General features: G+C 36.9%; 1 protein-coding gene and 1 long non-coding RNA gene across 2 annotated transcripts in view; one reads left to right on the plus strand and one right to left on the minus strand.

Annotated features, from left to right (window-relative positions):
• The window catches only part of LOC107675317 (uncharacterized), a 13,740-nt gene extending 2,879 nt beyond the window's left edge, over window positions 1-10,861 (plus strand). Inside the window, exons 2-3 of the long non-coding RNA XR_001632586.1 lie at window positions 10,565-10,569; window positions 10,612-10,861. This is a non-coding gene — a long non-coding RNA (uncharacterized LOC107675317). The remainder of the gene's footprint in view (window positions 1-10,564; window positions 10,570-10,611) is intronic.
• LOC107675316 (T-lymphoma invasion and metastasis-inducing protein 2-like) overlaps window positions 1-22,851 on the minus strand; it is an 87,627-nt gene that overhangs the window by 44,481 nt on the left and 20,295 nt on the right. The window contains 8 exon segments of the mRNA XM_016469618.1: window positions 2,115-2,159; window positions 3,318-3,464; window positions 4,236-4,421; window positions 6,423-6,647; window positions 7,478-7,647; window positions 7,777-8,257; window positions 12,976-14,086; window positions 14,536-14,620. Of these exon segments, the coding sequence (XP_016325104.1) occupies window positions 2,115-2,159; window positions 3,318-3,464; window positions 4,236-4,421; window positions 6,423-6,647; window positions 7,478-7,647; window positions 7,777-8,257; window positions 12,976-14,079 (2,358 nt within the window). The 5' untranslated portion in view covers window positions 14,080-14,086; window positions 14,536-14,620.

Here is a 22,851-nt window from a genome sequence, read left to right on the forward strand (position 1 = left end):
TATGAAGAAACTGTATGTGTTGTCATTGAAGGGCCTAGTGACTGGGGATCCAATTTTAGAAGCTAAACAGGACTGCTATCAGAGAAGAACTAATGATTTGCTTCTATGTGATTGACTGATTGATGTTCTCAAAACTCAGTGAGAGACAAAGAGGGGAAAAGAGACAAAAAAAGACACTTTCACTTGATGGCTACCGCAGTGTCTTTAGCATAAGCTTGGCCTGTTTAATATATTTAGCAACTAGCATAGGGCTCTTATACCAACCATCTGTGTGTCGCTGCGAGGTAGAGTACAGCAGGCTGCAATTTACCACATACGGCTTTTAATAATTCATAATGCATTTCTCCCTCTGTCTGTTTCCACACCTCTGCCTTCTGTGGTGTGAAATGAAATTGGGGCTCGTTAGCCAAGCCGGCTGGATCTCCCATTACATGACATGTCAGGGAGGGACGGAGACTTCATGTCAGTGACTGGAGACTTTTTTATCTTTCGCTCACTTAAGATACTACTGGATTCACTTAGTGTCAAATTTTTTATTAAGGGCCAAAATTTGTCCTATGGAATTGATTTTCAGTTACTTTTTTTTTTTTTATATATAACATGTTAATTTATGTCAAATACTACAGTTTATTATAATTTTTTTAATGGTCACTGCAGTGTCTCAACTCATAACTATATAAGCCTAGTGTAAAATTATATGAAATTTGTTAAATGTCACAACATAAAACTAATTTAAAAAAAAGTATTTATTATGGGATCACATCTGGAGAATTTTTATTACTTTCAGTGGCATTTTTTGCACAGACTCCTAGTTAATTTCTGGCCCTGGGTTCTTTATGCATGAGAATGTGCATTAATGAAGATGGGACAAGCAGGACAATCACTTAGGAACAGGCTTATGATTTGTCATGCCATCTACCATCTACATAGACAGCTGATTTCTAAAACTGAAAACCTAACTGCATATGAACTTTATAAGTCATTCGGAGACACATTTTCAGTGGTGAAATGGATTTTTCCATATAAATAAATGTCCAGAAAAAGCACGTACCAAAAAAGCATGTAAGTCATGCAAATCTTTTATCAATTTCCTTTTGGCTAAGTCTAGCAAGCTAAATTTTTAAGATAGTTTCCCAGAAGCTATTGACCTCAGGGAAGGTCACCACCATAATAGAAATGTACCAAGTGGTTATCGGGAACAAAACTGGTAGTTTGAAGAGGAAGTACTTTTCTTCTGGTGTGAATAAAATCTACGAATATAATTAATAATTTGATTATTCTGATTTCTAGAGACTGCAGCAATATTATCCTTCTAGTTGTTATCCTTATGAATATTTCAGGTAATTACATAAAGTCAATTAAAGCATTTACAGAGGTGTATAAGAACTTTTAGAGGGGTATTTTATCATATCACTTCGAAATCTAGTCAATGTAGAGCCAGTTTGGTTCACCAACATACTCCTACTACATTTTATATTCAGTCATTTTCAACTGATATTTTTCTGAATTGATTTATTGATTTTTTCCCCCTGCTTAGCTCATTGCAATACATTCTGGAACTGCTTTATATGAGAAGGTCATATGCCATTCTGCAAACCAAAATTAATGCCTTAAAGTGTTTTCTAGGTAGGCAGCTTACTAGTTTTTATATTAAGTGTCGTTAACTACTATGTAACTTATATTTAAATCATTTGTTTAATACAATGTACTTATTGTGTACATACATGTTTACATCATTCTTATAAAATAACTGCACGCAATTAGAGCTGTAATTAATTTCTGTAAACACATCTATAATTACACTGTTGGCCCTACCCCTTCCTATTAACCAACACTTAAACATAACCATACGATCAAATATGTCCCTAACCTTAATCATATCCCACCGCAATAGCAGCACTCAACATGAACACACCATGTACACTATACCTAACTTTTTCTTTCCCTTGACTTAAGTACATTGTAGTTAAAGACACCTAATATGAGGAGGGACTATTTTTTTTAAATATAACTATTGTGAGCAGAACGACAGGGGGTCAAACTTAAGAAGCATTTATATTTCTACAAGGAGCCATGCTATACTAGCTGTGGTCTAGAAATCTAGTATCCCTTACCTGAGGAAGACCACTGTAAGAACATCAGCTCAAATCAATGAAATCCTTTTGACAGGGAAAAAATTAAAAAGACAAAATGAGGGATCTTCCATTTTTATAAAGACTAAGATGGTTTACTGGGTGGTAAAGAAGTGTAACAGACTCAACAAAACAAGCATTAGTTAGTTACTTAGCTGCCACTTTTTATTCCAAACAACACACAGTACTCTAATTGTAGAGACAGTCCCCCTGCAACAACCTTATATTAAATGCCTTGCTCAAGGGCACAGTCATGACAGAAAATCTATAAAATTCTCCGGCTCATGGGTCAACCCTCTCTAGATTTAAACAAACAGCCCAGTGCAACTCCTTAACTGCTAATTCACCACTATTATTAGCACAGTGCATTAACATCTCAACAGGGAGGAAACATCATCAGCTTCATCAGTGTCTCAAGGCTTTACATTTGGTAACCAGATATGAAACTCTACATCTGAAAATAGCCCTCTTATTATCTTGGTGCATTTCTGAGAAAGGAGGAGGAGATGGGAAAACGAACAACATTTTTAATCCTGCCAGCTCTGTAATTACTACCTTTAGAGAGTCTTTATTTATCAAAGTCCTTTTATTTGTACCTGTGGGAGGAATTTCCCACCAACGTGATGCATGAGTTTCAAAACATAAAAGGCAGAAAAATTGTTATGCAAATGCACTTTCCTAGCACTTGTGTTATGACACAGGCACGACTGTTTAAATCAGACAGAGTGGGTGTAGTACCTGTGAGACTGAAGGCTTTTTTTCATGACCTCGCTTTGTAAGAGTATCCAGGCCCTTGAGGGAGGAAAAGACCCCTTTCTTACTGCGACCACAGTGGGACAGAGACAGAGAACGCTTTCGCATAGTGGCTTCATCTCTGGAACAGATCTGTATGACAACAAAGAGATTGGCTGTAATGGTAATTAGGCAAGTATTCCATTTTTGGAAATGAAATGTTCCAAATTAAGTGTAGGAAATGGCTTCCTCTCAATTATCATTTACTACCTTTAGAGAGTCTTTATTTATCGAAGTCCTTTTATTTGTACCTGTGGGAGGAATTTCCCACCAACGTGATGCATGAGTTTCAAAACATAAAAGGTAGAAAAATTGTTATGCAAATGCACTTTCCTAGCACTTGTGTTATGACACAGGCACGACTGTTTAAATCAGACAGAGTGGGTGTAGTACCTGTGAGACTGAAGGCTTTTTTTCATGACCTCGCTTTGTAAGAGTATCCAGGCCCTTGAGGGAGGAAAAGACCCCTTTCTTACTGCGACCACAGTGGGACAGAGACAGAGAACGCTTTCGCATAGTGGCTTCATCTCTGGAACAGATCTGTATGACAACAAAGAGATTGGCTGTAATGGTAATTAGGCAAGTATTCCATTTTTGGAAATGAAATGTTCCAAATTAAGTGTAGGAAATGGCTTCCTCTCAATTATCATAAGATCATTTCAGGAGAAAAAGCAAAAATCTAATTCATTTTCATTAAATGAATGTTTTACAATAATATATACAGTAAACCTGTCAGAATGATTTCAACTTCATTTAAAAAAGGAATTTAATAGCTGAATTCCCTGTCAACAACTAGACTACCCACAGTCCTGAGCCATCAATCAGAAAGAAGGAGAGTCGTTGTTACCATAGAAATGAGAATTATGCCAAAAGAGCACAGCAGCAACCACCTGCTTCCATGAAGCATTGCGAATGACAATCAAGTCAGTCTCCCTAAACTCTCATCCAACTTATATATGTGAACATTTTGCAATAAAACAACAAATACATAGTATTTTAAACTTATTTTAATATAATAAACGTTTTTAATTGTTTAATTTAATTAATAAATGTTTAAAATTTTAATGTTGTTTTGATTCTATCAAAGAATTTGCAATACTGCATGAGATGAGTAGTTCACTGCTAAGTAGTTCTTGGCTTAGTACTTTTGTCTTCAAATTATATTCAAATAGTTTATTTGCTTCAATACAAAGTCTGATAAGTTGTGATTCAATTCATTATTGTTTTGAGATCCTCATGGAGAAAATGAATGAGACATATTTCTGGAACAACAACAGCATCCTACAACAGCTTTTGATCAAGGCTACTAACCAATGCATGGAAGGAGGACACGGAGAAGATTCCCAGACGGGCTAGTGCAGCTTTAGTCTGGCGGCTGACCGTGGCTAGCAGGCTCTTGGGGTTGGGTAACTCTCCACCTTGCAAACTGGCCAGGTAGCAGCGCATGCGGAAAAGGTCCATGTTGAAGCGCTCAAGATTCTGTTCCCACTGTTGGATCTGGCCGCAAAAAAAAAAAAAAAAAAAAAAGGGTTACTTAGGAACTTATCTCATCTACTAGGTGACAAACTTTGCACAATGATCATTTGTGATCTATGGTGGCAGAAACAGCATGAGTAAAGGATCTTTGTGGCTGTAATTGCTCTAAGATGTGAGAGGTCATAAAGGGAGTTTTTTCCTCCAATCGCCATTATTGTATGTTTAAAAAAAACATAGGGGAAACCACTGGATTTAGTGCTCTGCTCTTTTGACAAAACAGATGAGGAAAGGAAAAAGAACATGCCAGGGTCATTACTCACAGCTCTATGAATATTATCAGTTTGCAGATGAAACTACATAACACTCTAGTCTTCACATAGTTAGGCATCTGACTAAACACTCAATCTTGTCTGGTTCACATTGCAGCCATGAACCGCCCCCACTTAAACAGGAAGAGATTGTCTGACTGACATGTAATGTGAACAACTAGAGTAATGTACCATTTTGAGGCTGTGCTTAATAAAAGCCTGTCTACACTAATGATGGGGTTTATTTTCTTTTAATGGGGAAAGCTACTTTATATTCTTCACTTTTTTTTTTTTTGATAAGTAAACAATCCAATTATTTAATTTAGTGATAGATAATTGACGACGGACATTGCATTGACTTGCTTTTGTGCATTGTTTGTATGCTTTGGTTTGGGCTCCCAGCATCATTCATACCACTGCCAGTTAGTTTAGAGATACTGTGTCATTAAAGTTTCTTGGTCTTTGGTTTATTAAATCCTACTAACTCAACCTCACACCATTAAAACAAGTATAATGAGGCTGGACAGACACTGCACCGTTAACTCACAGGAATCTTACCCTAGCCCAGGAGTGCCTTTCAGAAGTGTGACACTGGATATCAACATACACCCATTACTACAAAAAGAAAGGTATGTTCGTTGTAGTTTAGAGACTATTAGGAACACACTGGCTTGTCTGAGTCTTTGGAGCCTGTTTGAGAAATTTGTTCTAATTGTGTCCCAGGATTTTGATCCAGCATCAACCTGTGTTGCTTAGGCGAAAAAAATAAAATAAATTAAAAGTTCTCACATAGTCTGATCAGGGATCAGTTTGAGATGCTAGTAAACTTGATATATATGAGCCTGGCTGAATTCCATTTTCATTTCTAAGGTAATCAATGTTTACTTCTGGACAGGCAACATTTTTGATTGCAGTTCTAAATGTGCAGTCCTACACATTTATCTTCAATTGGTTTCTCTGACCTTTTCCCTGCTTCATATAAAAGACATATGCTTAATAGTCTTAAAAGCAATTATAATTCGGTTAGGGGGGAAGGGTGAAGGAGGGTGAGTGGAGACTTCAAACTGCCCAGCTGGCAATGATTTGTGGAGACAGCACTTCAAAGTTGCCTAGTTTCTCAGACAATTCTAACCTTTCCCCCTTTACCAAGTCTCTCATCCAGTGCCTGGCACCCCTCTAACTCCCCCTTTTATCCTCTGCATCAGCTCCTGAGGTTCCCATGAAGCACTGACTTGATTATTATCAGGCAGTGGGAAAACTACTAATACCACTGGTCAAATAAAGCTATGTGGGTCATGCAACCTCTAAAGCGGTATGTGGCGGTAAGATTAACATGCCTTCTGTTAACATGACAAAGCCCTCAATGATTTATCCCAGTGTTTCAGACCAAATGGAGAGCTTTCTCACATTACCAAACTTCTCAATACATACACATCACAGTACAAATCCGCAAACATAATGACTAAGTTAAAGCACTATACTTCAAATGTTTGCATGTGTAGCTGCACCTTCATTGTCTCTAAGAAATTCAGTCTTTATCTCAGACATAAGCACATATCAAGCTAAAAGAATAAATAGATAAAATGGTCAGTCAAATTTAATTTAAGAACTAATTACTAATTAATTAAAATGCATGACTGAAACAAAAAAGTAGACTGAAACTTCATATAGTATTATACGCACTTCCGACAAATTGGATTAAACTGCTGCTTACCTGGTTTTCAATAGCCTTTCTATTTTTGGAGTCACCAACAATGGACAACTGCAGCTCTGCCATTTTCCTCATCTTGCTGTCCATGTCGATCTTCTGGAGAAGACCACGGATCTGTCCACGTAACAAATGCAGTGTGTCCTCCTTCCTGTAGCGTTTCGCAAATAAAGATGCGCTAGCCGAATGAATGGCAGTTACCCAGTTCTCTAGGTCAGTCTGGTTGGAGGCCTAGAGTGGAAAATAACATACAGGGAAGGAAATGTGATCTTTTATACATAAAAGTTACTGTAAATATGGTCATTGTCAAAAAAAAAAAAATCTATTTGATCAGTAATGTAGAAATCACTTCATTTTATATAACGTTACTTTGTCTTATATTTTTCACAATTCTGAAAATGTATGTATTTCCATGTTTAGATTACATCATGAAGCCTAGATTTTCAATGTCTCAAACTTTTGGACCCCACTTTAAATTTGTCTACAAAACAGATTTCAAGCATTTAAAGTGATAATTCACATAAAAATGAAAATTCTGTCATAATTTACTCACTCTCAAGTGGTTCCAAACCAGCATGACTTTCTTTCTTCTGCTGATCACAAGACAAGATATTTTGAAGAATGTGAGTTGTGAACCAAACAGTTGCGGTTCCCATAGACTTCTATAGTATGGGAAAAAAAATACTATGGAAGTCAATGGGGCAACCAGCAACAGTTTGGTTACCCACATCCTTCAATATATCTTCTTTTGTTTTTGGCAGAAGAAATTAATATAGGTTTGGAACAACCTGAGAGTGAGTAAATGATGACAGAATTTTCATTTTTGGGTGAACTATCCATTTATGTTTATGTTTGATATCATAAGGTTGTTAATATCACCATAAACATTATTGACAAGTAATGTGTGTGCAGTGTTTTTTATTTAATAATAAATTATGTTTAAAGTTTAAACACTGTACTGTTTCCGCTCCGTATATGTGCAGCTTCTGTGCGGCTTCCACTCTGCTTATGCTTTCAGCGTGAAGTGGCCATTAATTTTATAGCTCAGGCTTTTAACTGACCTGAAAAAGGTAGACATCACCATAGGCATTACTGAGGCAGAATACGTTCTCTTTCTTGGGGTGCTCAGGAACTGCCTGGACTACACCATCCTCTGCTAACAAGGCATAGCATGGAGACTCTGGCTCTGAAGAGGCTTTTCCATAGGTCTCATAGAACAGCATTGTGCAGCCTACAAGAAAAAAAAAACATAATCTGGTAATCTCTGGTCACTTTAAGCAGTCATGGTGTGTCCTTACTGCACAAAGGTGAGTGGCACTGTAAATCACAGTGGTCGTTATAGCAATCATGGCATACTTACCCTTTAGAGTGACCCAGAATTGTTTCCATTTTCGACGGCCCACTAGCTCTAATTTGCGGTCCTTGTGTACAGTAAGCAAGGGCTTGAAGGATAGCCATCCGGCCCACCTAACTACACCCTTTTCTTTCTCAAAAAGCAAGTCCAGCTGCTCTAGACACCCGAGGATTTCTTGACTACTGCTCTCTGCTTCCTCTGAGGAGCTCTCGCGCCAATCTTCTCGTCCACATTCTGCTGGAGGCCGACTAGTCTTCAGCTCCCTCATGAAGTTCTTGTAGATGTTTTGCCGCAAAACATCGGTACCCAAATGAAGGGCACCAGCAGAGCCGCTGCGGGTATTCAGTGACAGAGAGTGAGAGTGGGTTTGAGGCATGCCATTTGGAACCGTCAGAAAGCTGGAGACCTGAGAGGGAGAACTGGTATCGGCAGTGAGGCCATCCACACCACTATCAAAGCAATCGACGGGCTCAGTATATCTCGACTCCTACAACAACAGCAAAGGAGAAATATTGTAAGGCTGAGGTTACATTTATGCTGAAATGTGTTTATTTGTAATCATCAAAATATAATTTTTTAAAGCCACTACTCATTCATTTTTGCAAACTGGGTTATTTCAATCCAATTCCTCATTCACCCTGGAATACATAGTATGCTCTTTAAAGGAGTGTCATTTGAAAAATCTCAGTAAGAGCATCGATTCCCTTCTGCTCGTAGTGAGGAGCACACTTCAAAAGAAATCTGAGTAGGAGGGTCCTTCTCATGCATCTTTCTTCAAAGTCTACACATCTCCAGCAGCTGACACCAATTACACAAGGGTTCAGATGTGCCAACAACACTCTGTGTAAAACTACAACTGATGTCTGGCATTCAGTGGAGATTTGAATGTAAACTTCAATATTTCTCAACAATAATTGCAAAAGTTGAAGTAACAAGTTGACATGGCCACATGATTATGCATATCCATGTTGAAGCCATCCAGTGATCCAGGAAGCTATCATATTACCAGGGTTCTATCAGTCGGTCTGTGTATATCAGAATTCTACCAAAAGGTCTTTGTGGCTGTCAAATTGTAAAAAATGATTAAGAGTGTTTCTTGGGCTGAAGCATTTAGACTGGTTCATAATAATACATTTTAGATGGTTTCACAGTTATGATTATGATTAACCTGATATCAGCACAAAATTATCATAAATTGTGATCTGATTTTCACTGAAGTCATAAATGTGTGTGAAAGATGTGACCAGTGGGAAAAAGAAAAAAAGGCAGTTGGTCTCAGCACAACTTTCAGGGATTTTATTTCCAAACGTCAAAACTACAAAACAAAGCAACTCAAAAGAAAAAAAGAAACAAAAAAAGAAAAAATATATACAATAAAGATAAGTCACTACATTTGCCTCTCAAACTTACAGAGATCTAGGGACTGCAGGACCTGTTCAACCTTAGAACCCCACTAACAACTATACACACACAGTTAGGTTTTATAATTTGGTGACCAGCACCAATTAACAAGACATTCAAATAGACAAAAACAAAAATAAACTTCAAACCTTGCCCAAGTTACATTAATTTATAATTGGATTTTCTATAAATATATATATACTGTATCTATATAAAGGAAATAATTTAATTCTTGGAATTCCCCACCTCACACAGAGAGTAAAAAGTAGTGCATTCTTTGTTAAAGACTTTATTATTATGCCTTAAATGAAAATCTGATCACTGGGTTCATGCAAACATTCACAGTTACAGTCATAGGTGATAAAGGGGGTGTTCTGGATCTCAGCCATCTACAATTAAAAACCGCATTATAATTTATTACAAAGTTGGTATGAAATTCATTAGCGAAAGCAACTACTCCATGTCTACATACTGTAAATGTCTACATGATTAAAACAATACAAAGTGACTCAAATTACTTTAAAAGCACATTTCATGGCATCCTCTGTTTTACAAAAAAAGACTGTTTAAAATGTCTTTAGTTTAAAAAAGAAGTCACTGCTTTCTTCTAATGTGAGCAGAAGAAAACACAGCCGCTTTAAATGACTGATTAAAGAACTAGGCTGTATCATTGCTATTACTCGCTTTAGACTTGTAATATGATGAGTAATGCCGGTTTGCAAAACCTTCCACAGACACGGACTCCACAGAAAATATCAAAAAGCTATTCCACTCTTTTCCATTAAATGCAGCATAAAAGCCAAACAACAGGAATGTCTCACTGCTGATGGTTTAAAAAATTCACACACGAAATCACAAAAATATAATAAAGAAGACTTCAAAAGACACATTCACAATTAGCTACTAAAACTTATGTAAACAGAGAGCAGAAACAACTGATATACAGCCTCCACTTATTTTATAAGGTGAGATACTCAGCGTTGGTTTTCCTCCATTGCAATCTTTAATTAATCAACTCCTCATTTTCTTCAACACCACAGAATTTATCCCTTGCTTTCTTTTGGTACCCACCAAATGCCAAACACTGCATTTGCGAGGAACACAACATCCTGTCATCTTCAGAGCACTAAAAGTTTTTGCATTTTTCAGCTCCAATGTATCCTGATATTCTTTTGGTAGAGCCCCGTGGGTTCCTTGTCTCATTGAACTGGCATGATGTAGATTTCAATATTATGCCCTACATGTGCTCCTGGGCAAAGCAATAGTGCCCGCAGTGGCACCTGGCATAAGTAACAACAGTCAATAACCCAATGGACTGATGCTTGCACTCATCAGTCATGCTTGCACTGACTATAAGGCATGTGGCTAAAAATGACAAAAACAAACAAACTAGAATTTGTGAAAAAAAAGAAAAAGAAAATGTGAGTGGTGATATATAAGAAAATGTGTCTGCTAGTTGGTAGTACGGCTCAAGTCCAGCCTCAAGTTACATAGATATTTTCATTTCTAGACATTGGTCAGGTAACAGGATTTCTGAAATAGAAAATGGGGACATTAGCTAGTTCAGTGGTCAAAATACCAAAAGTCACTTGTTATTGTCTATGAACTATCAGCAACATTTAAAATTGTGTGTAAAACAATTCTGCATGGTGTTCAAGCCTTGTTATTTTGAACATACAAACAGTATTACTTTAAGATGAACAGTTAGTATGTGACTACCTTGAAACCAGTGACAGTGTCTCTCTTGATAAGTGATAATAATCCGTGTTATACTACGGGGCCGTTGAATGCTTGAATCTGATTGGCTGACGAACGTTCTGATGTGTGCAATTATTTTTAGGGAAACACACGGCGAACGTAGTTCCAGGCAGCTCTCTTGACCGCATTACAGTTCCATATCACTTCGCATAGTTAACTATAATAACGGAAATTAGCATACAGTACCTATACAGCACACAGGAATTACTGCAATCACACGTGCTCGCACACGCACACTACGGTCACGCAGTTTGCACAAAAAAGTGTTGTCAGCGCTGCCCTGACGATTTTATCAGTTAGCCTATATAGTGTAGCAACTTAAAGGCTACACATGACATTTCTCACTAGCGAGGTAATAACAGCGCTGTTTAGAGACGCTGCTGCAGAACACTGTTGAGGGACGCACAGAGGTAGCCTAATTCACACAAGCTCTCTCTCTTTCTTTCTCTTTCTCTGTGTGTCTCTGTCTCTCTCGCTCTCTTTCTAATAACTTCATTAATAACTGCATTAGAATGCTATCAACGGCTCAAGCCTCCATCACCAGCTTTAAAATTAAGTTTTGGAACTAGCAAAAGAGGCGTTGGATGAGATGCGGAAGAAATAAACTCCGCTTCGCGTCGTGGCCGCATCACCACATCGGGTGTGCATTATTTTTCTAATAATTCAACGGTCCGTCATCAGTTATTCCTTACTTAATTCGTATCTCGCCCTTAAAAGTTTTGTTGTTGGCTTGGCGAAAAGTGCAAGTCAGATTGCTTGTACTATGACACCTCTCTTCAACAATGTACACAATTTCAGGAATCATTCACATCCACAGCACAAATGGCAAAATCGGCTATTGTGAGTTCACAGGACCGTAAGTGCACATGAAATGTGCCATTTGGGACAATATTTACATTTTCACATTCATAATCCGCCCAGGAAGGATTAAAGCCCTGCACAGGCCTCAAATATAGGCCCTAGCCCGGCCCTGGCCCGAGACGCTTTGGCCCTAGCCCGGCCCTTGTCCGACAGCTTATCAGAATTCTCTGCCCGAGTCCGACTGGAGCCTGTGATGTCTTTTTTTTTTCTCTCCTCCCCATTACACAGCCTACTGATGCAGCCATTAAAATAGTTCTGTTTTGTTTTTAATGGCAAAGACGTTACATTTTTTGTTTGTTAAACAAAAGTTTTTTAAAGTGGCCAGTGGCCGACAGTGCGTTTGCCATGTTTGATCAATTAAGCCTTCTCAAATCAACACTTGACTTGCCTACAATAAAATCCATAGACATGAAACACTTCAAACATATCACAATGTTAGTTTAAATGTTTAACCTAGATAAATGTGCGTTGTTAGGTGCATGTCCAAGTGTTTGCACTGAAAGCGTGCTTAATGCATGGAGGCAGCAGCACGATCACTTTTTTTTTTTTCCTGATAACAGTAGAAACAACTTAAAATACACAATCATTTTTGCTCATATATAAATAAGAGTAATACATCAATTGAAACTGTAAAGTCTACTTTTATTTGTGTACACTCACAATAACAAAAAAACGCTGTGCTTTAGTAAAATAAAGAAAAACGGCTTTCTGCTGTCTCGGTCTCTCGTGCACTGGAGCGCAGCACAAAAATGAACCAAAACTCAGGGTACATAAGCTATATGCCTCACAGATATGAGAAATATATAGAAAGCTCGAAATGTCTATTCTAAAACGAAACAATTCAAATTGAAAAAGGTGCATTTCTCTCTGAAGGCACATCCACTGTACTGTGGAGATGGCTAGTCAGAATCGTCAGCTTCATCTTTGCAGATTCGGACTCAGAAAACACTAGTTTATTAATAAATTATTAAAATATCTTCTTGCTATTTTTCCCAGACACATTCATAGTCATCAATAATTCAACAAGCACGACTAACAATATAAGACTGATCTTAAAAAGGATTTTTTTTTTCAAAAGACAGGGGTTCGCATTGGTATAAATCCAATTACATCATCCAACTTTCTAAATAAAAAAAATTGTAATGAAAATTAAATGGAAACAACCAACCAAAAAATTGTCCTTACCTGAAACTTCCTTTTTTTCCTGGTCAAACTTCCAGTCCAGTCACTAATACGCCTAAATCTGTTCCTGATGGACACTTTCTTTCCATTATTGTCTAGAAAAGCCTTTGGTTTCTGGCTAGGTAGGGTGAAGGAGCAATATTGCATTTCCTCTGGGCCCCCCTCTGACCAGAGTTCCTCCATCACGGACACAAAGGAGGACCTGTGCTTTAAATGGCTATCATTTGAAAACTGCAAATCCTTAACCGTGGGGAAGGTGGCAGCAATTCTGGGATCCTTGTAGAGGTCAGCTGTAGTAATGGCAGGCAACTGCTCAGCGAGAAAACCCACTTTTGTTGAAATACTTTGTCTTTGGCTATTAGGGGATCCATTGTCTGAATCGTGAAGTTCAACACTAGTCCCCCAGGGCAAGTCGTACAAGGAGCCATCTGAGCTCAGAGAGCTACCTTTACTGCTCTTGAAGCTGGCAACTGCCTGTGGAGCTCCAAAATGGGCTTGTAATGATGGTGTTACACCAGATAATCTAGAATTGGACTCTAAGGTGGGGGAAAACTTGAGGAGCTGAACTGGTCCAGCGCAATCATCCAAAATAAGGGCGCTGTTGGAACTGTTGTTGAATTCCACTCGTACACTACCATCTTTCTTTATAACGACTCTGGGGCTGCTCTGATCCTCAATTTCCGCAAGCCTGGGACTTTTCTCTAGCATCTTCATTGTGTTAGCATAATTAGTACAAGGGTTCCTTTTCTCCTTGTGACTACCATACAAGCAGCCATTTTCAGAAGGCAATGTCAAGCAGCCACCAGGCAACAAGTCCTCAGAAACCCCATTCCACTGACTATTGGCACCACTCTTTAGTTTATGGGTGATGTAGTCATATTGGCGGGACATAAAGGTGTGGTTGCCCTTTGATGGGGAGGAGCCACAGCCTATGTTTATGGGCTTCAATCCAGAATATCCTGAACCAGCATTCCAAAAGCCTAGAGGTGATAAAATGTCTTCTTTGGCAGAGTGACCCTTGAAAGAATAAGGTTTGTGTCTACCAGGGATGTTAGAGCTATTGCTTCTAGAGCCCTGGATGCTATACTGGCTCTCAGAGTTTCCCATCCTCGATCTAGAAGAGCAAGAAAATGATTCTGTCAGTGACAAGCAACACTTAACCTATGGAGACAATTTACCATTGATCTCAAAGTAAAAGCTAGGGTAATTCTTTTAAATCAGGGGTCTCCAACCCTGCTCCTTGAAAGCTACAGTCCTGCAGAGTTCAGCTCCAACCCCAATCAAACACATCTGAACCAGCTAATCAAGGTGTTCAGGGTTACTTGATAATTACAGGCAGGTGTGTTGGAGCATGGTTGGAACTGAAGTCTGCAGGAAGGCAGCCCTCCAGGAACAGTTTTAAATATTTCTCTTATGGACTACGACTACTCTGTATTTTGATTCTGATTTAGTTATGAGTTTAGTTGAGAGTCTGCAACAAGTGACTGAGATTTTCCAGTAAAGTACATTGTAAAGCAATCTGTAGGTCACATGGCAGCGATATACAGTGGTGTACAGTCTTACCAAGGCAGTTAGGCCTGTTATGGCCTTGTTGTCTGCATAGTCGCCATTCTGTCCTTCTGTTTCAGTTAAACTGTTTTATGGTTATCTGTGGGACCAAAAACATACTGGTCTTAGAAAGACATGAATCACATGTATTAGTTTTAAAAGGTGAAAACCATTCACAGTACAGCAAAAATATGAACAGATTCCAAAATCTTAGGAAATGCAGTTAACATACTGTAATGTGTTAAAATTTAAAGCATAACTTTGGAAAACCTTTGATTTTAAGACTCCGTGACTTCTGAAAGAGCCACTAGTATCTCCATATCCTCTTGAAACATTTTACTTTTTCTCCTGAGCTGAGTTTTACATTACATCTCGCTCTGTTTTCCAAACAGATTTCACTTCATTCGCTATTTATTTTTGACACACAAATTCCAACAAGATTTTTGGCCTGCACTGCTAAAAAAAGCCTTGAGCTGGATATAAATAAATCTGTGGTCAGAATGTTCTCCCAGTACTATCCACAGGACCACAGTAACCATACTACACATCCTTACAGTTCTCTCCCAGCCTGTAACCCCCAAAAATGAAGATTTGGTTATTTAATCACTTCAATGTCATTCTAAACCTATATAAATGTAATTTGGTGGAACACAAAAAAAGATTAAAGTATGTTGGTAACCAAACATTTCTGGTGACAAAAACAAACAAAAAAAATCTCAAAATATATATATATATATAATTTTTTTAATATTCAACAGAAGAACATCATACAGGTTTACAACAACATAATTTTTGCGTAAACCATCCCTTTAAGAAAACAGTGTTCTACCCATCATTTCCAAGAAAACCTTTAAACAAGCCAAGAGTTGCTGTAACATAGTTAAGAGAGGTTAAATCCTCATTAGCTTTAGCAGGAGAAGAGATCAAGTGAATTCATCAGGTGATTTCCAGAGATCACTGGAGAATTACAGAGAGAGCTGAGGGTAACACACTGCATTTTGAAAGTTTATTTCAAAAGTAACATGTACACTACCATTCAAAAGTTTAGGGTCAGTTAGATTTTTTGTTTGTTTGATTGTTGGCCTTGAAAGAATTTAATACTTTTATTCAGCAAGGATGAATCAAACTGATCAAAACTGATAAATTCTTTTTTTTTTTTCACATTTCACATTCTCTTGAACATCATTTTGAAAAAAAAAAAGTATAAGGTTTCCACAAAAATATGAAGCAGCACTGTTTTCAACTGCAACAATGATAGGAAATGTTTCTTGAGCACTAAATCAGCACATTAGAATGAACTCTGAAGAATCATGTGACATTGAAGACTGGAGTAATGACTGCTGAACATTTTAAAATATATTACAAATAGAAAACAGTTACTTAAAATTGTAATAATATTTCACAATATTACTTTGTAGTTTTTAATTAGATAAATGCTTGGTGACATCTTTCAAAAACCTTACTGACCCCAAATTTTGGAACAGTAGTCTTCTGTTTTCTGTTTCTCTAGTTCAAATTTAAAATAACAATTCAACCTTTTTTTTTTTTTTTTATAACTTATGCTTTACTATAGCATACTATCACAGATTAATTCAACTCAATACAATAATGCAGTGGTGCTAAAATGTTGTGAAAGCACAAGTAAAACCTACATTTTAAAGAGAATACAATTACAGGCGCATCTCAAATTAGAATGTCGTGGAAAAGTTAATTTATTTCAGTAATTCAACTCAAATTGTGAAACTCGTGTATTAAATAAATTCAAAAATGTTTTTTTTTATTGGTCTTATGAAGTATTCTAATTTGTTGAGATAGTGAATTGGTGGGTTTTTGTTAAATGTGAGCCAAAATCATCACAATTAAAAGAACCAAAGACTTAAACTACTTCAGTCTGTGTGCACTGAATTTATTTAATACATGAGTTTCACAATTTGAGTTGAATTACTGAAATAAATGAACTTTTCCACAACATTCTAATTTATTGAGATGCACCTGTATATACACAAACCTTTGTTGTCCTTTGTGAAGATTATTTATTTAATTTTCCTTTGAAGGAAAAGTCAGCAAATCGCATTTTATAGTAAAAAGAAATATGAGCAGGATTGCAAGAAGGAAATCACTGCTCTCCAAGAACTTTGCTGCCTGTTTAAAGTTTGCCAAAGGCCATATGGATAAGGCAGAGGACTGTAGAGTGAATGTTCTATGGTCTCATGAGTGCAGAAAACGTTTTGGTTTTAAGCGAGAAGTATTACATTTAGACAAAACAACATACTGTGTACAATAATAGAAATGTAATCCCAACCTTGGTGGCAAGTAAAGGTGGCAAGCCTGGTGAAGCACTTTTCTACAAAAAATCCAAGCTGAAACTGCAAGGCTCAAACTTGCATTCAAGTTTGTTTCAAAGATAGCCTGAGAAAGCAAAATAAGTGTTGTATTTATTAAAGGGTTAGTTCACCCAAAAATGAACATTCTGTCATTAATTACTCACCCTCATGTCGTTTCAAAGCCGTAAGACCTTCGTTCATCTTCGGAACACAAATTAAGATATTTCTGATGGAATCTGAGAGCTGTCTGACCCTGCATAGACAGCAACGCAACTGAAATGTTCCCAAGTCCAGAAACACAGCAAGGAGATCTGTAAAATAATCCATGTGACAGCAGTGGTTCAACCACAATTATACGAAGCTACGAGAATACTTTTTGTGCGCAAAAGTTATATAATAACGACTTTAGTCAACAATTCGTCTCCTCCGCACCACCCTGTAGTGCCATTTTGGAGAGTAGCCTATCAGCTGGACTAAACAGCGTATGCTGTTCTGTGTCAGCTGCGTCAAGCCGGATCTGTTTCCTACATTGTTGTGATTTGATCTGAACAGAAACACAAACCTTTTTTCCGTGTGACGCAGCTGACACAGAACAGCATACACTGTTTACGTCCAGCGGATATTCTCCAAAGTGGCACCAGGGTGATGCGGAGTAGACAAATTGTTGAATAAAGTCTTTTTTTTTTCTTTTGCGCACAAAAAGTATTCTCGTAGCTTCGTATAAGTGCGGATGAACCACTGATGTCACATGGATTATTTTACAGATATACGTTTCTGGACTTGGGAACATTTCAGTTGCATTGCTGTCTATGCAGGGTCAGACTGCTCTCAGATTCCATCAAAAATATCTTAATTTGTGTTCCGAAGATGAACGAAGGTCTTACGGCTTTGAAACGACATGAGGGTGAGTAATTAATGACAGAATGTTCATTTTTGGGTGGACTAACCCTTTAATGCTGAGGTTTCCTGGAAGAAATGTAGAGGTCCAGATTGAAGGCCGGAATTAAGTGGACATCTGTCTTTGCCTAAATCTCCCCTTTGACCTCCCAATTCACTGCTTACCATCAATGCCAATTAGAGTGTTTGCTACGAAACAGCTCAGGAAGGAAAATGCTTATTGCATTTACACACAGAGGGCAACAAAAGGTTTGAGTCTGACGAACAAGCCTGTTGCAGTAAGGCAACCGTGAATTAAAATGGTAATTTTCCTTTTAAACAACTGAATACTTAGGTTTACAATTAGGTGGTTAAAGCTGACAAAAAAAAAATCAAGCAGAAACAGTAAGCAGACAGGTAAATTACAGCATTTCAATGACTGAATGTGGTTTACAATCAATAACAATGACTGTAAAAAAGGTAACAAGGTTGTATACAGAACTTTACATGCCAAAAGGTTAATGTGAGAAACCACATAACTTTGAAAACACAGCTGATGGAACAATCTCCAATGGCAAGTTGGCACCAAAAGCATGGCCATGCAAAGGCACATCATTTACGTGCAGAACATAACAGAAGCCTAATGGAGCCTCCAACACTGTCACTCCCCCGTCATATCTTTCTCAGTCATAGTTAGTTTCCTGCTGTTATGTAAGAGAATTCTTTATTATTAGACAAGCAGCCCCCAGTTCACTTTCTCCCTCGTCATATTACCATCCCCTTAACTTGACAGCAGCAGCTGAGAACAGTGTTTAGATACAGGCATAGCATTTCACTTTTGTCCTTAGGGGGCAAAACGGGGGCCCTATCTGAAGCAGCATATAGTGGGTTCAGGTTATGTTGTTTTTTGCAGCATTATATATAAAGCCAGGCTACGCTACCTCTCATAATAACATTGAATGATATTGGAGGATAACAGCAAACATCTGCACTTTCGATTGTTTAAAAACAGCTGATAATCAGTGAAATCTCACTCTAGCGCCACTGAAAAAAATTGTCGGTAATGCATGTTCTATTTGACCCTACGAATCACCTGTAGTTCAAGCCAGGGTTGCCAGGTCCATGCTTTTTCCCTTCACCAAACATTTTTTGTTGCATGTCTTCCATCCAATAATCGCAAAGAGCTTTATGCTTTGTTACTTTTGATAAGTATTTTATCACACATTTGAACAATAAATGCTGTTTTGATGCTCCTAAATGTAGAGTGACAGCTTGCTTTAGCCGCCTCAGTTCAGAGCGAAATGAGCAGTGAAGAACATGAAGAACATGAAGAACATGAAAGCCATACTTAAGTAAAAGTACAGATATCTTACCAGAAAATGACTTTGGTAGAAGTTAAAGTCACCATTTATAATATTACATATTATAAGATTGGAAAGATTATAAGAGTAAAATATTTCAATATGAAGTATTAGCATGAAGTTTTAAGTATAAAAATTATTTTTTTAAATATTAAACTTACTTAAGTATTGAAAGTAAAAATACAAGTACCGGTAAATGCAAAATGGAAAATAAATAAATATATAAATATATATATATATATATATATATATAAATTTATATACACAGTCTGAGCAGCAAGATGTGTTCAGTTTTAACTCTTTCTTCCAATTTTGTATCTTTGGGTAAGCATAAGAGGCACTTCATCCGAGCACTTAGTCGCTTTCATTCCAACATAAGAAAACATTTCTGGAATCTGCATCTGAAGTGGCATTTAGATGCATTTATACAGTTTAATTAAGCTCAGAGGGGACATGGATGCATTTAACCTGCAGTTACAAATGCATAAATATTAATGCTTTGTTTTAAACATAAAACATTGAATACTGATATTTGAAATTATTTAAAACATGAAAAAATAATTGAAATGTCAAATTAAAACCGCCAGGTGGCAGTCAACCGATTCATTCAAACGGCTGATTCATTCAAGAACAAAGCATTTGATTGTGTTAATGAGTGAGTCACTGAATCATTCATTCAACCGATCTGTTAAAAAAGCCGATTCTTAATAAGGAAACACTATCCTGTGTGTTGCTCTGAGATCTTTGTTTGGAACTATTTTCATTGGCAAAACTGAACAAAAACAGTCAATATTGTGTCTAAAATGTAAGCCACTTAATGCTAAATTTATTAAACTTGTATAAAATCTAATATTACATTTGTTATGCTGATATCTGGAGAAAAAAAAATGGCACTCTTCATGTGATATAGATTAACTATATTAAATGATATAAATATAAAAGACATAGCCTACTGGGGCATTTTTGCCACCTACAATTTAGAATGCCTAGAATTTTGATGATTCTAAATGTGTTTTAATAGACTACATCACGTAGTGTATGCGCGCACTCTCTGTGTGTTTTTGTGATATAGGCCTACTCAATGTCAGATCACACATTGTTAAAACAACACTTGCGACATACTGTATATATCCGCGGTTGTGCGAGCACTGGTTGGGCACATGAGCAAAGGTGTTTTTAAGGAGTCAGACACTGATTCGTCAAACTTCCGACTTCTTCCGACTAGGGATGCAGCGATTAACCAGTTTCACAATTAGCCGCGCTTTAAAATGTCACGCCTCCTGAATGTTTGTATGTGTGCACAGCGCGATCTCCGATCTCACAAACCAAAATAATAGGCATGATTTTCTCAGGCCACATGTAAAATCATATGAATTATTATAAAAATGAATACGTATCGATGACAGTTGATTACAATTATAGTTCCGTTTATTCCCCTCATTATTAATCGTTTTTCCTGTGGGATAAATAAAGTCAATAGTCCTATATTAATAATACTTATTAACATTGTTATATATTATCCCTTTTATAGTATTATGCATGTCAAAAACCAACAAGATTTGTTTTTTCACCATGTTTCCAGTTTTCTGCCTCAGGTCCAACAGAAATGTAAAGAATGTACAAACTGAAAACACTAAATAGCCTACTTTTGTGATCTATTTTCATTAGTTATTTTCAAAAGGGAAATACTGACATGGATGTTTACAGAGCAGAGGTCACCTTTTTAATTCCAAATGGAGAGATAGACATTTGTTTGTCTTTATTATTATTATTATTTTGTGCTGTATTATTGGTTACTGTGTTATTTCTGTTTCTAAAGGCAGCAATAAATAACACTATTATCTAAAGAGTGTCCATCTGATTTTATACATTAATAATTTTGTGAAATGAATAAAGGCATAATAATCGTCATAATCGTGAAACCATGATTATTCCTCAGACAATAATCGTACCAAAAAAAATCTATAATCGTTGCATCCCTACTTCTGACTTTATTTTGTAGTAAGCAATGAATATGCTTTGGGGAAATGTATCGGAGTAAAAGTAATAATTTTAATTAGGAAATATAGTGGAGTTAAAGTGAAAGTTGGCAAATAGGCTATAAAAACTCAAGTAAAGTACAGATTCTCCCAAAAAATACTTAAGTAGGAATACTGTAACGAAGTATTATTACTTCCTTACATTACACTACTGGAAACGAGAGTCATCTCTTCCACGTTTAGGCTGTGTGTCAAAGCATTTTTAGCCAGCTGAAAATGGCAGGCGCTCTTCTCAAACCGCCTAGCTGTGAGCACTTGACAGCACTTCGAAGGAACGGAGTTTTTAGTAGGAATGTGGCAGACGCATTGCAAATGCATCTCCAAGCATTATTTTTCATATCAATATTGGTGGTAGTCTGGTGTCTGATTAAATGATCTGAATCTTTGCTCTAATTTCCTTTTTCTTATTTTATTTTATTTCTTCAATGTCTGTTTACTATTTTTTTTTTGTATTTGGGGCCCAGTTAAATGTTTTTGTGTGATATTTGTTATGATATGCTGTTCTTAATAAAAGATAAGTACCAATTATTCAGTTGTAATGCAAGTACTACAAGCACCCCTCCACTGTGATTGATCGGACAGCTGAATAAAAAGTGTTAGCGAAGAGTGCTGTTTTACCAAAAGTTTAACATTTTTCAACTCTCGGTGCAGACAAAGAACAGTTAGCACCTTGTCATGCTTTTGCTGTTTTTAAAATATGCAAAGCCTGCCATTGAAAACAACTGAAAAAATATGCTGAAAAAAAAATGTATTTGTTGACACACAGCCTTATTATAGCGGCAAATGAACATGAATGAACATTAGAATGTATGATGAAAAATACAGTACAACTTCACATGTAATCTTGTAATGTTTGAATAAATCTGACATAAAGACAAGTTTTTATGCAAACTACCCTGTGTGCAATTGAGTTGTATACAAACTTTTCTTTTGACTGGGATTATTATATCTGAAAATAAATAGCAGCTGAATATAATAGTTTGGGTTCTGTTGTTAATAAATGGTCATCGGTATCAGCAGAAAAATGTAATGTCGGTGCATTCCTATTTATAAACAGCTTAAGCATAAACTGATCGACATAGCTAGATTTTTGCCCATTACCCCGAATTTCACCTGGCATGTAAACACCTCAGCCTGCATTCAGTCAGCTTATTAATTGAGTGCACATGTGTAATACACGAAAGGAAAGCGGCCTTATGACAGATTTAAGCGCATCCAGCCACAGCGAGTGTTTCGCTGTAGGGGAGGAGGACATATATTGCAAACTCAGACTCTTCCTTGACCCAAGAAACTATAAAAAAATATAAACACAAGCCGGTCGTCATTTCCTGCTAGCATCTTGTAATACTCTGGGGTCTTTAATTCTTTATTTAACATCACAACTCAACAAATCGAATTGGGCTACTTATATGAATTCGGAGTAGAATTCATATATGCTTATGTTTTAACGTAACCACAGAGAAATAACCGGATTTCTTAATAAAGTCTTGTAAACTCTGTTTATTTGCATTGCTGGATTATCAATTTGCATGTAAACTGGTAAAACAGGTTATTTCAATAAGCTGATTTTTGGTAGTTATCAGCATAACAGTATGCAAGTAAACATGCTCAATGGAAGACTAAAAGGATAAATATTAAAAAAGGAATAAAATAACGACTTCGATAACGAAGTTTCTCCATCTTATTTTGCACCACAAAAGTAAATTATTTTATGGGAATGTCTGAGACTTC

The sequence above is a fragment of the Sinocyclocheilus anshuiensis genome, unplaced genomic scaffold, assembly GCF_001515605.1.
Source record: "Sinocyclocheilus anshuiensis isolate Anshui unplaced genomic scaffold, SAMN03320099.WGS_v1.1 scaffold1900, whole genome shotgun sequence".
Classification (NCBI taxonomy): Eukaryota; Metazoa; Chordata; class Actinopteri; order Cypriniformes; family Cyprinidae; genus Sinocyclocheilus; species Sinocyclocheilus anshuiensis.